At 51.0% G+C, this 16,252-nt stretch overlaps 1 protein-coding gene and 1 long non-coding RNA gene across 7 annotated transcripts in view; both read right to left on the bottom strand.

The window, feature by feature from the left end:
- The window catches only part of DOCK5 (dedicator of cytokinesis 5), an 82,609-nt gene extending 77,937 nt beyond the window's left edge, over window positions 1–4,672 (bottom strand). For 5 of the 6 annotated variants that reach the window (XM_051811785.1, XM_051811786.1, XM_051811787.1 and 2 more), the window contains exon 1: window positions 4,492–4,672. In XM_051811785.1, the coding sequence (XP_051667745.1) occupies window positions 4,492–4,534 (43 nt within the window). In that variant the 5' untranslated portion in view covers window positions 4,535–4,672. Of the gene's footprint in view, window positions 1–3,202; window positions 3,699–4,491 lie in introns of those variants that run through there. The other variant, XM_051811790.1, reaches the window with a different exon arrangement.
- A 3,505-nt stretch (window positions 4,673–8,177) lies between these two features.
- On the bottom strand, window positions 8,178–8,909 carry LOC127482022 (uncharacterized). The gene is made up of 3 exons (XR_007908401.1): window positions 8,561–8,909; window positions 8,401–8,520; window positions 8,178–8,283 (listed from the first exon to the last, which is right to left on the bottom strand). It is a non-coding gene; the product is annotated as an uncharacterized LOC127482022 (long non-coding RNA).
- Between the last annotated feature and the right edge of the window lie 7,343 nt (window positions 8,910–16,252).

Here is a 16,252-nt window from a genome sequence, read left to right as displayed (position 1 = left end):
AAATTAATCCATTCTAAGTTGATTATAAACAAGCAGTCAGAGCCCTTTTTTCACTCCTTCCTGCAGGCAGGAGCTGTTGTGCTGAGCCAGGGCAGGGAGCTGACCCAGCTCCAAACCAGTTGAGAGAAGCAAGGGCTGGGTTTTCAGCCAGGGTGGTTTCCAGGGCACTGGAATGATGGATCAGCTACAAGTTCCTAAGATGTGAGGCAGCTGATTGGGACCAAACACCCCGGGGGATTTGGACAAAGCAAACACTTCTCTGCCATGAGAACAGTCCCGTGCCCTGAGCAAGGAAAAGTGGAATGGGTTTGAGAGGCCACCAGCACCTGACAGAGGGAATTACCTGTCAGAGGTCCAGCATGATCACCTGCCTGCTCCTTCCCCAGCTCTGGGAAAGAGCCAAAAATACCCCAAAAATGAGGGTTGTAGAACCATCAAATATCCTGAGCTGGAAGGGACCCCCAAGGGGGGAGGTCCAACCTCTGGCCCTGCACAGACACCCCAAAATCCCACCCTGTCCCACAGAGAGTTGTCCAAACCCTCCTGGAGCTCTGGCAGCCTTGGGGCTGTGCCCACTGCCCTGGGGAGCCTGGGCAGTGCCAACCACCCTCTGGGGGAAGAACCTTTTCCTAAAATCCAGCCTGACCCTGCCCTGGCACAGCTCCAGCCATTCCCTCAGGGAATGGAATCTCCCAGTGCTTCCCACCACCTTCCCCACCCCACCACCTTCCCCAAAATCCAAACTCCTCTGGGCTTCACGTCTCAAAGCTCTTCCAACAGAACTTCAGTGAATAATTCCTTCCTCTGGAGGATCACATTTGTGAATTGACTGAGCAGATCAAGCTGCATTATTATGAACAAACACTTCCCATCCTGTTCCTGTCCTGCTGACTGTTGGTGACACATAAAGCACTCGTAGCTGATCCATCATTCCAGTGCCCTGGAAACCACCCTGGCTGAAAACCCAGCCCTTGCTTTTCTCAGCTGGTTTGGAGCTGGGTCAGCTCCCTGCCCTGGCTCAGCACAACAGCTCCTGCCTGCAGGAAGGAGTGAAAAAAAGGCTCTGATTGCTTGTTTATAATCAATTTATAATGGATTAATTTATGATTCCACAGACTCCAGGTTCTCTCATCCCATTAACAGTCTTCCCCAGTCCACAAAGGCCACTTAGATGTTAAGAACAGCTGATGACTAATGACAGAATTGCTTTTAAAAACTCAAGTGTAATACTTAAAAGTTAGTTAATGCAAACCCATGGTACTGCCAGCAGAAAAGGAATCAACAATGTAATTACTTTCCTACGCTCTAATTTTAAAACAAGCAGATAATGAAAATTAAAAATCACAGGGAGTAATTCAGGTGTTCTTTCCTTCAGAGCAGCCTTTTGACTGAAAGGAGTTGGAGTGAAAGGCATTCTGCACATGACAACCTGCTTTTCAGAGCAGCACTGGACAAGAAAAGCTTATTTCCTTCAGTTTGGCCCCAAAACTAATCAGCTGTCAAAGAAGATGCACCAGGTGGCAACTTTGATTCCTAAATGAGGTGAGGGCTGTTACAAGGAAGCTCAGTAAGACCCAGACAATCTTGATGCTCAAAGGGACAAGATGCTAACCATCAGCTGCTCCCTTCACGAGGTTGCAGCTTCCAAAGGCCCATCTGGCACTTGGGGGAAAATTCACTGCAAGTGAGAAGCTCTCAACCATTTGTCTCTCACCAAATCTCTCACATTTCCCTAAAAATGCTGCCATTCCCAACGCTGCACTTCCAAACCTGCCATCCCAAACCTGGCCCATGTGCCACCTGGCCCAGCCCACCCTCCAGCTTGAACCAGTTCAGGGCAAAACTAAAAGGCAGCAAATCAATTGGAACCCCCCCATCCAGGAATCTGTAAAATATAATCGAGGACACAAACCATTCTGAAGTGCAAAAAAAAATAATAAAACCCAAAAAAAACCCCTCAGACAAGTGACATTGAATCACACTGTTCACTTCTGGGAATTTCTGACTGCACTGGCATGACTTCCAGGGCTGGGTTTAAAATAAATGCAAGCAGTTCTGCAGTAATTCCTAAGGCAGAAATCACCAACAAACACGATGGGGTGGGTTCTTTCACAGAATCTCAGAATATTTAGGGTTGGAAAGGCCCTCTGGAGATCACCCAGCCCAAGCCTCCTGCCCAGGTGACACAGGGACACGTCCAGGTGGGTTTGGGATGTCTCCAGAGACTCCACACCCTCCCTGGGCAGCTGTTCCAGGGCTCTGCCACCTCCATGGAAAGAAGTTCTGCCTCCTGTTGAGGTGGAACTTGTGTTTTAAATTCTGGACAGCACTCCTTGTCCTGTCAGTGGGCACCACTGAACAGAGCCTGGCACCATCCTGACACCCCCTGGAGATATTTATATGGATTGATAAGATCCCTTCCCAGTCTTTTCTTTCTGGAAAGAATGAAGTTGTGTTTTCCCCCTTCCCAACTGGGTGGAAGTTGTTACCATCCCATGGCCTGTATCACACAACCCAGGGCAATCCCACCTCAAGGACATCCTGGCAGGGAACACATCCCATCCCAGCCACTAACAGGCCCCTGGGGTAACAATTAACAGCCCAAGGAGCTCAAACTTCCCTCTGAATCCTCATCAGCTCCTTCCAAGTGAGCCCCAAACCGGTGAGGATGGATCCCTTGAGCACAGCACAGGACACACCTGTGGATCAGCAACTGTCCAGCCTGCAAACACCACACTGATTCCATCAGTGCCATGTGTCCAACACAGCCTGACAGAGCCAGGCACTGCAGGAATTATTCTCTTTCCTGCCTGGGGATCAACCTCAGCAGTGAAAACCCCAGAGCTGCAGCCTTACAGACCCAGGGAGAGCAGCATCCTGGCAGGGAACACATCCCATCCCATCCCATCCCACACTTCTGGAGTGCAAGCAGAAGGCAAGAGGCAGTTTTTCCCTCCACCCTGCTTACTCAGGAGCCAGTGCCCTTTTGTGGGAGAGGAGCTGTCACAACCAGCAGCTGGCTCAGGGCAGCACAAAAAACTCCCCCCGGAAGCTAATAAAAAGGAAGAGAGAGGAGTGCCTCTGATTCATCCCACTGCCCAAGGCCATCCCGGGCTGGAGAACAGCCCTGCTCAGAGGTGTGCTTGGAAAAACCCTCAGCACGATCCAGCAGAGCCAAACAAACCAGCAGGACAGAGTTTACCTGATTACAACAGCAAAGTTGGGAAGCTGCAGGTGCTGGGAGTCATCTCCCCGAGCCACACACACACACACTCTGCCACAGAGAAACCCTGTGGGCTGTTCCCTACGCAGAAAGAAGCAAAGTTCAGGGTGTACAACCCTCCACACCCTCCCAGTTACCTGGAGAAAGTAGATAAGGCTGTGCTGGGTGGAAGATCTCTGCAGCTTTAGCCCTGAGAGAAGGGAGCTGCCTCCCTGCAAAGCCACTTGGAAAGCAGGAGGTAACTTCCACTCCAACTCACTCTCTGAAAATCGTGCAAGAGGGAGGTTTTTCACCTTCAAACTCACGGATTGAACAACCTCGAGGGAGTTCAGGGAATTACCACTTTGCAAGCACGAAATTACTAATTTATTTTCTCACACCCAGAAATCCACTGCTGAGCACAGAAGTGGCAGAGGAGATCACCCTTCATTAAAACGAACGACCAGAAGCTGTTTTATGTCATTAGTGGTTTCCTGTCGAGTGTTCCCTGCCCAACTCTCACCAGCCAACCTCAGAACTGCGGGTTTCAATTTGTCAAACTCTCAAGAAAAGCAGAACTTTTATCAGCAACCCCAGGGGTTATTTCCTCCTAGAGCAAAACGAGCCAGCAGCACCAAACCATCTCCTTTTCAACATCAGGGGGGACAGGGCAGGGTGTTAATAAATTACCATGGAATCCTGGAGTGCTTTGGGTTGGAAGGGACCTTAAATCCCACCCAGTGCCACCCCCTGCCATGGGCAGGGACACCTTCCACCAGCCCAGGTTGCTCCAACCTGGCCTTGGACACTTCCAGCCCAGCTTTCACCACTCCTCACCCTCTGTCGGGATTCCCAGCCCCTGGCAAAGGCGGCACCCACACCCCTAAATTTGGCCCTTACAACCTCCTTATCCTGCCACCACCTTTCGGAACCACATCCTTTGGGGACAGCAGGAGGCGTTTTTAGTGCCGTGCCCGGAGCTCTCCTCGCTGGAAATCCGGATGGAGAGGGCAAAATTCCAGCGGCCAGCCCGGAACTCGAGGCATTCCCGGAGCTGCCCGGGGTGCGAGCTGGGCACGCACCTCCATCCCATCCCTAAGGATTCGGGGAGCGAACACCTTGGGAAGAGCAAAGAACCACCAAAGGGCGCGGGGGGATGCCCGGGGAGGAGAGGGAAGGGAAGGGAAGGGAAGGGAAGGGAAGGGAAGGGAAGGGAAGGGAAGGGAAGGGAAGGGAAGGGAAGGGAAGGGAAGGGAAGGGGCACACGGGGGGTCCCGGCTGGCACTCACCGACCCCGTACTTCTCCCGCTTGGTGGGGATCCAGCGGGCCATGCCGGCGGCTCTCCCAGCGCCGGGCTGGGCTCGGGGGGCTCGGGGGGTCTCGGTCACCGCAGCCCCTCGCCCGCCACCTCCCCGCGCTGCTGTCGGGGGCGCGACACCCCGGGCCGCTCCTCCATGCTCCGGAACGCTCCCGAGCTTGGCCGAACCAAAAAAAAAAACTACCCGGCAAACACCCAACTTTGCTGCCTCCCCCGCTGCGCCCGGAGCAGGGGAGGGAGGAGGAAGAAAGAGGAGGAGGAGGAGGAGGAGGAGGAGAAAGAGGAGGTGGCTCCTCTCCCCGCCCCGCCGGGCATCACCTGCCCCCCGCACGGCACCGCCCCGAGCTGCGGGACACGGCGGGGAAGGTCGGGAAAGGCTGGATAAATCCCCCGGGGAGAGGCAGGGAAGGTCGGGAAAGGCTGGATAAATCCCCCGGGGAGAGGCAGGGAAGGTCGGGAAAGGCTGGATAAATCCCCCGGGGAGAGGCAGGGTAGGTCGGGGAGTGGTTTCAGGGGAGCATCTGATGTGGAGGGGCGCGGAAAAAAGCCCCCCCCGTCAGCCCCAAATCGGGGTTTTTGTCACAGGATCGGCCGTGGGTTGGAGATGGGGAAAAGGGTTTTCCTGGACAGGGCAGCGGTGGCAGCAAAAAGTCTGCCTGGAAAAAAGCGTTTGGGAAACGTTCGGGGGGATTTTTGGGGGGTCCTGTGCGGGGCCGGGAGTTGGACTCCGTGATCCTGGTGGGTCCCTCCCAGCTCGGGATATTCTGTGATCCCATAGAAGCGGGGGACGGTTTGGGTTGGAAGGGACCTTAAAGCCCCTCTCGTTGCACCCCCTGCCCCGGGCAGGGCCACCTTCCACCGCACCGGCTCGCTCCGAGGCTGCTCCGTTTTTCCAGAGTAATTCATTAATAGCTAAGAAAACAAAGGGGTTGCTTCAGAAGCACTCCAGGAATCTGGGAAGCGCTCCCAGGGCTGCGCTTTGCAGGAGACTCGATGTTCCAGAGCCCGGCTTGGCGCTCGGTGACGTCCAACCCCCCCTTTCCCGGCGGTGCTGGGAGCTGGGACACGGTGAAGGATTCCCAGGTGGACACACAGGGACCAGCTGGGCATGACCTGGGTCCTGCAGGGCCGGGCTGGAGCTCGGGGCAGAGCCAGCCCGGCTGGATCTTTTAGTCAGAGACATGTTATTAGGGTTGAACCTTGAAGGACTTTCTGGAAATCAGAAATGAGATGGGACTAAGCCTGGTTTAATTGAAATTGCAGTTGTCAGTGGTATGCACGGTACAGGGTGGGTTGATTGGGTGATGTCTCACTGCCAGAGAATCATGTGTTGGTCATACTAGAGAACAGGAGTAGTGTTGGTGCAGCTGCTTGAATTAGAAAGTGTTTGGTAGAAGCTTCAGCAGCTCGTGGATGGTGGCTCTTTGAGATTAAAGGAAGAATAGCTAAGGTGTTAATCTCTAGGCTGACCCATGCTATCATCCAGTGGTTACCTGAGATTGTAATAGTGGTTCCTAGGAGTAAACTTGCTGTGGACATTAATTTAGCTTGGGGATTCATTAGTAGGGGAAGGAGTTGAACCATCATTTTCGGGGTATGGGCCCCATAGCTTAATTAGCTGACCTTACTAGACAATAATATAAAGGGAGTATGAAGGATTTTGATTCCTTTTGTGTAGGTTCAAGTCCTGCTTTTTTAAGTTTAGGAAATGAGAGGATTGGTGTGCCTCTGTGTTCACTTTATCACAGTGATCCTTTTGCATTCAGTCTGTGGGGGCAGGTTCCTGGCAGAGGGATGCTTGGGAACACCCACTCACCCCCTGGATGGAGCAAATCCCAGTGGCAGGTTGTCCAGCCAGCATTAGGGGAGATCCAGCTTCTCATCGTCTCTCTGGAGCCATAAGTCACTGGATCTGGTTTTTATTAGAGCCCCCAGAATCATGGAATGGGTTGGGTTGGGAGGGACCTTAAATATCACCCAGTTCCACCCCCCCTGCCATGGGCAGGACACCTTCCCTGTCTGGGGAAAGCAGTGACAACCAGGATAATTCAGAGTATTTTTACACCTACTCACCTGTTTCCTTGCACTAAAGCGTGAAAATCTGGGGAGAGGATATTTTTTATCATTTTCCATCCCAAGTGAGAGGCATTAGGGAGTGTTATTGCTCAGCTCTTGGGGTGCCCTGGGCAGATCCCTTTGGATCCCTCACACCCCCAGCCTTGCATGGCCAGCACAGCTCTCCACACTGTGTCCTCTCCCCCCTGTGTTTCCAGTAAGTTTATTTTCCTTCATCTTCTCTGCTGCCTCTGAGGGGCAGAGCAATATAAATAAGGATTAATTATGGGTAATTTGCTGTAACAAGTAAACTTGCCCTTTGCCAGCAGAAAGTTGCACTCAAGGACAGTGGATATCACAATTAGCACAGTCTCAGTGTACAATACACTGGGTTTTTTTAAACAATGCCCAGTGATCTGTCATCTCTCAAGAACGTGTGGCCCATGAATTTGTCACACACACAGGGTGTTACTCACCCATCATGTTCCACCCAGTTTCCAGCAGAGAGCCCAGCCCTTCCCTAAAATGATGTTTGGATCTCCTGGCACAGCTGAGATGCTCCCAGATGTGCTGGGATGTGTGTGCACATCTGGAGCCCCAGAGGTTCAACGGGCTCTTGGAAAGCTCAAACAGCACCTTCAGAGGGTGTCAGGGACAAAAACACCTTCAGAGGGTGTCAGGGACAAAAACACCTTCAGAGGGTGTCAGGGCAGGACGTGGGGAAAGCAAGAAAAGATTTGCAAGCTGGAACTGGTTAACTAATTTGTTATTTGTAAAACACTAACTCACCACAGCCAGCCCTGCTCAGATGTTGTGCTGGCACAGAAAATCAGGGGGTTTTTTGTGCCCCAAACCCTCCAGTTCCTCCGGTTAAAGGTTGAGTGGGGCCACTAAAGAGAGTCCTTGTGTTTCTGGGCAGGGCTGGGGGCTCCCAGAGAGCACAGAACACATGGCATGAGGGCATCCAAGGCTTGAGAAGAGGAAATATTTATGCATTTTGCAAATGCTTTTGTGCTGGAAGATCCACACAGAGTCTGTTTGCGGAAACTTAATTTTGTTTCAGTTTAAATGTATCATTAAAGTGCTTTGAAACTTGACCAGGAGGAGCAGTGACTGGGCTATCAAGGCAGTTAATCACGATGGCTGTCCTAGGGCTGATCTTGGAGCACCTGGATTGCCAAATATTCCCTGCTCCCACTGGGATGTGGCTTTTCTGGGCCCTTTTTGCAGAGTGTGGCAACAGGAGGTGCAGAGGAGGCTGGTTCTTTTGTGTTATCCTGCATTGCCTTCCATCCAGGGAACACTCCATCCACCATTCCATCCACCATTCCATCCAGGGAACACTCCATCCAGGGAGATCCCAACTCCACCCAGGGATCACTCCATCCACTCCTCCATCCAGGGAACACTCCATCCACCCCTCCTTCCACCCCTCCATCCAGGGAACATTCCATCCACCACTCCATCCAGGGAACACTCCATCCAGGGAGATCCCAACTCCATCCAGGGATCACTCCATCCACCACTCCATCCACCATTCCATCCACCCCTCCATCCAGGGAACACTCCATCCACCACTCCATCCACCATTCCATCCACCACTCCATCCAGGGAACACTCCATCCACCCCTCCTTCCACTCCTCCATCCAGGGAACACTCCATCCAGCTCTCCATCCACCCCTCCATCCAGGGAACACTCCATCCAGCTCTCCATCCACCCCTCCATCCAGGGAACATTCCATCCACCCCTCCTTCCACCCCTCCATCCAGGGAACACTCCATCCAGGGAGATCCCAGCTCCACCCAGGGATCACTCCATCCACCACTCCATCCATCCCTCCATCCAGGGATCACTCCATCCACTCCTCCTTCCACCCCTCCATCCAGGGAACACTCCATCCACTCCTCCTTCCACCCCTCCATCCAGGGAACACTCCATCCAGCTCTTCATCCACCCCTCCATCCCGGGAACACTCCACCCACCCCTCCAGAGCTGCTCTAACAACACCTGAAGTGCTGCTCTTGTGCAAGCTTCAGTGCTTTGAGTGAAACGTTCCTTGCTGACATTCCAGGTGTGCTGACCCCCCAAAATCAGTTCCAATTCCCCTCCTCAGCAAGAGAAAACCGGTTGCTGCTTCTCTGAGCAAGACAGTTTCCCTTTCTCCCCTTTTCACCTCCCTTTTGGCCCTGGATTTATGTGGCCTCCTCCCAAATAACGAGGAGGAGCAGCTTTTGGTGAGTGGTACCTCGGAGATGACAAGACTGGGGAACACAATTTGGGGCCAGATTATTCAAGAAGTTTTCCTGCAAAGTTTTTGCAAGGCCACCTGAGTTCTGGCTGAGGGGTCTCCCAGCAGGAGTGGAAAGGAGAGCCCAGAACCTTGATTTTCCTTTGGAATCCTGAGCTGGGCCAGTTTTTTTCCAGCCCAGGTAAAAACCAAATTCTTGGCAGGGAATGAAAACCAGAGCAAAGCATGAAAAGAGAGACAAGTAGCAACTGGAGGGGCTGGTTTGAAGGAGGGAAAGGTGGTGGATGTTTCATTAAATTGAATGATTTGCAGATGTCAGGGGCACATGAAGGAAGCAAGCCCAGCCCTCACTGAAAGTAGGTTTAGTTCAGAAAGGCTTTTATTTCATTTTATGTCACCAAATACAGGTTTCCCTTCTCTTTTTCTTTCTTTTACTGCTCAAGTTGATTGAGCTTGAACGGGCTGGACCCTGTTCTTCTCTACCCTGAGCAGGATAAATAGTTAAATTCTAAGTGTAACTCTTAACCACATCAACCCCACGATTCGGGGGGTCACGGTACAGACCAAGAGCTGGAGAGAATTTGGGTGACTAAGGTTCATTCCCATTTTTAATGCACTAAAAATCCCATTTCTCCTGGGTCTTTTATAGCTGAAAGGGAAGCGTCTTTACGGATCTCCAGAGCGCTGAAATAAAAGCTTCCTCTAAATTTAACATTTCAAAAGGTGAAGTTAAGAGTCGTTCGAGATTCTTAAGTCTCGTTTAAGTGACGTTTCTTTATTTTTGTGGCAGAACTGAAGTTCAAAAAGCGGAATTCGAGTGCCCTCCTGTGTCCAGAGAAGAACTGCAAGGACTGAAGTTTCACCGAACCGAAAATAAAGAAAATAAAAAGGATTTTCCTGGGAAAACACTTCAGAACTGTTGCTGTCACCAGCCCGGATCCTGTCGAGCCGGGTTCTGTGTTTACACCACCAGAAAAGATGGCACTTTAATAAGGAAATATAAATACCCAAAGAAATAAATCAACCACTTTCCATTAAAGCAAGAGAAAGGACGTGGAAACCGTGGAGAGAAAAAAAAAATAAATACTAAAACCAACTAAAAACTACAAGTAAAGCCATCTGCTCATTAATTTAATCAGTCAGTCCCTCTAGAAGATGAATGAGCCGGGCTGGTAAGAAGTGGACTCTTAATTTTCAACCACCTGCACAATCCATAAATAAAAAGCAGCAGAGTAGGGTAAATAAGCAATTAAATATGCAAATACCTACAGCACAAATAGGAGTAAACAGTGGGGTTTTCCATCTGCCTGTGCATGTTTTGACATGGAACAATATTTAACATATTATCTGAAAATCTTATGGCCCAGCTACGTTAGATCTGAATATTTCACTGCATGGTTTTTGTTACCCAAAGGAGGCAAATATCTGTATAATAATGTCAGTTTTGTCCCTTAATTCTCATTACCCTCTTGTCAGTTCTTGAGTAATTACTGGGGAGAGAAATGTTTTGTGGAAATTTATGGCTGATAAAATACTGAATTTCAATGTTAAGGTACTGGGGGGGGGGGTCATTATGTTATATTGTTCCCTTTTACCTTGGAAAATTTAACTGGTTTTTATAATCACTGACACCCAACAGAGCTCAGCTGATCTCCTGCTGGAAGGATAAACTCTGCCATTGCTGCTCTTGGGGAATTTTTCAGTGACCCATGAGAGACATTTCCCTGGGAGAGGCTGAAGGATAAAGGGAAAGGTGAGGGAATACAGAATTACTGGCTGGAAATTTGGTTTAGCACTTGAAAAAAAAAAGTGTTTGGCCAACACTCGAGGAGCTGAGGGATGGGCAGGAGCGACGCTCAGGATAATGAGATGAAAAATTCAGCCAGGTTTTTGGTGTTTTAGCCAAAAACTCGGCTTATTTACACCAGTAGGAACCCAGTTTTCCCAGTTTCCCTTATTCCTGCCCCTCTGCTCCTAAGGATGGAGCCACCATGGCACAGCTGCACCAAAGCAAGACCTGGAATTTATGTTGTAGCTTTGTGCTCCTCCCTCCTCACTCCTCTCCCAGGTCGTGTGGAAGATCATAGAATCGTAGAATCATGGAATCATGGAATCACAGAATCAGAGAATCACAGAATCCCAGAATCAGCTGGGTTGGAAGGGACCTCTGAGATCATCCAGTCCAACCCTTGATCCAACCCCGCCGTGGTTCCCAGCCCATGGCACTGATGCCACATCCAGTCTCTGCTTAAAAACCTCCAGGGATGGAGAATCCACCCCTTCCCTGGGCAGCCCATTCCAATGGCTGAGCACCCTCTCTGCAAAGAAATTCTTCCTGATCTCCAACCTAACCCTCCCCTGGCACAGCTGCAGACCCAGCCCTCTTGTCTTGCTGATGGTTGCCTGGGAAAAGAGACCAACCCCCCCCGGCTCCCCCCTCCTGGCAGGGAGTTGCAGAGAGTGAGGAGGTCTCCCCTGAGCCTCCTCTTCTCCAGGTTGAGCCCCCCCAGCTCCCTCAGCCTCTCCTCCCAGCACTTGTGCTCCAGTCCCTTCCCCAGCCTTGTTGCCCTTCTCTGGCCCTGCTCCAGCCCCTCCATGTCCTTCCTGAGCTGAGGGCCCAGAACTGGACACAGCACTCCAGGGGTGGCCTCACCAGTGCTGAGTCCAGGGGCAGAATCACTTCTCTGGCCCTGTTGGCCACCCTGTTCCTGAGCCAGGCCAGGATCCATTGGCCTCTTGTCCCCCTGGGCACACTCTGGCTCCTGTTCAGCTCCCTGTCCATCCCCACTCCCAGCTCCCTCCCTGCCTGGCTGCTCTCCAGCCCCTCTGGCCCCAGGGGTTGTTGTGGCCCAAGGGCAGGACCCGGCCCTTGGTCTGGTTGAACCTCATCCCGTTGGAATCAGCCCATGGATCCAGCCTGTGCAGGTCCCTCTGCAGAGCCCTCCTGCCTTCCAGCTGATCCACACTCCCCCCAGCTCGGTGTCATCTGCAGACTTGCTGATGAACAGCAGGAAGCCCTGGCAGGCATTTTCATTCGGAATCACTGGCTAATTCCAAAGTGCCTGTGAGGAGGAGCCCCTGGCAGTGTCCATCCATCACAGCTGAGCCCTGGCCATCGACTATTTGATGTTTAATGCAGCTCTTACATCTTTAATGTCTGAAGAGCTGCTTCCCGAAAGTGCCCTCAGCAGGGGTGGGGGGTGGGAGGTGTGTGTGGTCAGATTTAATCACCATTTCCAAGGCTGGAAATGAGCTCCCAATAATTCTTAGGAGCTGTTGCCTTCAGCAGGCTGCAATCCATGATTCCCTTTTTTTAAAAGCACTGTTTGTTTGCTTTCTGTGCTCCTGGGAAGTTTAGATATGACAAGTGTTACTAGAAAATTCAGTGTTCCTATAAAATTCAGTGTAACTATAAAATTTAATGTTACTATAAAATTAAGGCCCTGATTTTGGCAGGTCAGGAGGGCAGAAAGCCAAACCCAGCTCTTTAAACTGGAAGCCCATTACATGGAATCAGAGTCATGGAATAGTTTGGGTTGGAAGGGATTTTAAAAATCATCCAGTTCCACCCTCTGTCATGGGCAGGGACATCTTCAACTATTCCAGGTTGCTCTAAATCCAACCTGGCCTTGGACACTTCCAGGGATGAGGCAGCCACAGCTTCTCTGGGAATTCCATCCCAGCCCCTCCCACCCTCCCAGGAAGGAATTCCTTCCCAATATCCCATCTAAACCTTCCCTCCTCCACCTCAAGGCCATTCCCCCTTGTCCTGTCCCTCCATTCCCTTGTCCCAAGTCCCTCTCCAGCCAAGAAGGAGCCCTGTAGAGGAGCAGAGTGTTTTTCCTAAGGAATTCCAATGCCTTTTACAACAAACAGGATGACTCTGCCTTGGTTCAGAAGTTGCTTCTTCCCCCAAAAAAAATCCCAGGTGTTTGGTTTGGGATGGGAAGGTGTAGATCCAGGTCAGAGAGCAGCTCCAGTGCCAGGATCTGACTCTGATCTCCCAGGAATTATGATTATTTCTCGCAGGAACTATAATTATTTCTCACAGGAGTTATAATTCTTTCTCAAATGACAAAGCAATGCTGACAAAAAGGAAAATAAAATCAAGATCTTAGAACTGCTGAGCTCCAGCTGACACTAAATGCTGCAGTTTCTAGACAATAAAGGACAAAGAATCCCCCAATTTAATACCCACACACATATTCTGTGGCTCAGACTCATCTCCACTCAGTGTGGAGCTTTAAAGCTCTGGCTGTGCTTTATTTGGTTGCAAACAATTAATGGTTCTGCTCAATTCTTCCCAAGTTTTATTGTGCAGTTTAAGGGCTCTGGATGCAGCTTGTTGCTGTAAACCCCCTGTATTTACTTGCAGGGTTTGATTTATTTGCAGAAGCAGCTTAGAGATCTTGGTAGGAAATGCTCTGAATGAGCACAAAGTTCATTACACGATGCAGAATTTAGAATAAAAAAGTCTGTAGGCTTCTTATGACTCAGTTCCATTTGCATAGGAATAAAGGAGCACAGAATTGATACATCCAGAGCCCTAAAAATGTCTCCATTCATCCAGTACTGACTCTTGTTATGAGTTTTATCTTTCTATTTTTTTTTTAATTCGACTTTATTTCCCTTTTGTCCCATTGAAAAGGGGGAAAGAGACCTATTCCCAATACAGGGAACCAAAATTGAGAGACAATAGCAACACAATAATCTCTTTTCCTTGGGTACTGCCTGCTGCTTGCAGTGCTGCTGATAAGGGACTGGAGAGCTCCAAATGTCCTCTGCAAATCAGTTCTCTCTGGCTTGAAATAGGCTTTAATTTTTAAAGGAAATTTCATTGTGATGGCAGGTTCAGTTGTGATTCTCCAGAGGTTTGATTTTTCTGGGAATCTTTCCATTCTAAAAACTCAAGTTTGGATGATATTCAAGGTTTTGTGGCTTCAAGAGAAGGTTCTGTGCTGGCTGTGGGCAGTAAATCAGCCACAGGATGCAATATGCTGGATGTAGAGCTTTTTTCTGGTGGAAAGGGGACCAAAAAAGAGGAAAAAGGGAGCAGTGCTTGGTGCTCCCTCCTTGCAAAACTTTTATTACTGTCCTAGGAGGGGAAAATCTCTGCTGTGGAGGAGTGGGGATTAGTGCTCACAAACAATGAGAATTAATGATCAAAGTTGGAGAAAGGACTCATTAAATATCCACATCAAAGGCAAAATCAAGGTAGGGAGGAGGAGGGTGTTAGAAACCCTCGAGTCATGGGATGATGTGGGTTGGAAGGGACCTTAAAGCCCATCCAGTGCCACCCCCTGCCATGGGCAGGGACACCTCCCACTAGCCCAGGGTGCTCCAACCTGGCCTTGGACACTTCCAGGGATGGGAATTCCATCCCATCCTCTCTCCACCCTCCCAGGGAAGAATTTCTCCCCAGTATCCCACCTAACCCTCCCACCCTTCAACTCAGCCCCATCCCCCTTGTCCCGGGGGTGCTTTTAAGAGCTCTGAGCCTCCAAGCCTCGGCTGGGAGCTGACACTCTCCATAAAAAGAGACCTAAAACGCTTCATCTCCGAAGCCCGGGCGGTTCCTGCGGCCCCAGAGCCGCTGTTGCAGGAGTTCAACACTAGATGCCACCAAGACATCGGCGCGGAGCAGCCCCAGCCCCAGCCCCGAGCAGCCCCGGCGCTGCGGGAGGGGATGCTCTGCACTGCAGAGCGGGGGGGAACAGCCCTGCACGGCTTCTGGCCAGGCTTCGGCACGGCCCCAGATATTTGGGACCCGCGGGCCGGCTCCCTGGCAGCAGCCAAAGGGGAGGGATGGGAAGAATCCGGGGAGAAGCAGCGGTTTGTGGGGCTTCGGGTCCTGCGGGGCTCCGGGTCCTGCTGTTCTCTCCTCGCTGGCCTCGAGTATTTCTGCCAAGAGCAGCAGCAAGAAGGGGTGTGATGCGTGGGGTTCAAATGCTGCAGTCATGTTCCCCTGCATGAAAACCTCCCTCCTGCAGCACAGAGACAGAAGGGGAGAGAAAACCGGCCCTGAGTTCTCTCAGCATTTGCTGAGCAGCGACAGAGAGGGCGTTTGCAGAGTCATGCTCTGTCAGGATACTCTGCCAGGATTCTCTGTCAGGATTCTCTGTCAGGATTCTCTGTCAAGATTCTCTGTCAGGATTCTCTGTCAAGATTCTCTGTCAGGATGCTCTGTCAGGACTCTCTGTCAGGATTCTGTCAGGATTCTCTGTCAGGATTCTCTGTCAGGATTCTCTGTCAGGATTCTGTCAGGATTCACTGTCAGGATTCTCTATCAGGACTCTGTCAGGATTCTCTTTCAGGATTCTCTGTCAGGATTCTCTGTCAGGATGCTCTGTCAGGATCCTCTGCCAGAATTCTCTGTCAGGATGCTCTGTCAGGACTCTCTGCACACCACCTACACCCAGATCTTCGCTTTTCAAAGCCATCAGTGACAGCCTGAAATTTTAACAGTCATTTAAGCTTTGGGTTTTGAAACCCCCACCCTGCTGATAAACTTCCCAGCCCTGTAACAAACCCCTTGTGCAGGCTCCCCTGGGGACACTGTGCCAGCCTCCAAGGTGCCACACAGAGATATTCATTTATCTGGGATAAAACTCCACATTCTGAGTCCCTTTTGGAGCCCAGGAGGACGGGAGGCACTGGGGTGAGGTGCTGCCAGCTGGCTGAGGGGCAGCTCACTCCACAGCTCCTGGGAAGCACTGGGAAGCACTGGGAAGCACTGGGAAGCACTGGGAAGCACTGCCTTGCAGGGAACTGTTCTGCTCTGTGCAAGGCAATGGCTCTGCCACTTTGCTGGGCACAGAAGAAGGTGCCACTGGGTGAGAAGGAATCACTTAGTCCCGTGGGAAGAGCTGTGCCCAGCTCCGTGCCCTCACACCCCCCAGCAGCCCTGGTTGTACCCCCCCTCTCTACCCACACCGAGCTTCGTATTTTCACTTCTCTGCTCCCAGGAAATGTCAGACCCAGCCTGGCCCTTCAAGAGGACCCTCCAAGGAGAGCTCCCTGGCCAGGCACTGCATTTCTGGGGCTCAGAGGAGCTGGGCTGACGTCAGCTCACTGTTGCCAGGCATTTAGAGCTCCGTGAGCTGCCTGGAGCGAGGAACCAACCCAGCGAGCAAAAGAAAATCAAATTACTTGCTGGCAACTTGTAACTCGCTGGAGTGGCTAAGGAAAAGCTTCTCTCTGCCTTCCTATTTGTCTGGGTTTTAATTAGGGAGTTTAGGATAGATATGGAAGAGGAACAGCCTGTCAATACCCTGCCCAAGTAATTCAGCCCAAATGATGCTTATCTCTAACACAGCAGTGTAAAGGCATTAATCTGTTCATCAAAACTGCACAGAGAAAGGCAGGAAGACTTGATTAGATTATTGCTTCACTAATCAAAGACTAATCAGAGTAAGACAAAGTGCTT

The sequence above is a fragment of the Manacus candei genome, unplaced genomic scaffold (genome assembly GCF_025592945.1).
Source record: "Manacus candei isolate 608988 ecotype Guabito, Panama unplaced genomic scaffold, ASM2559294v1 h1tg000084l, whole genome shotgun sequence".
NCBI lineage: Eukaryota > Metazoa > Chordata > Aves > Passeriformes > Pipridae > Manacus > Manacus candei.
Note: the sequence above shows the minus strand (reverse complement) of the source record. Positions and strands in the feature narration are given on the sequence as shown.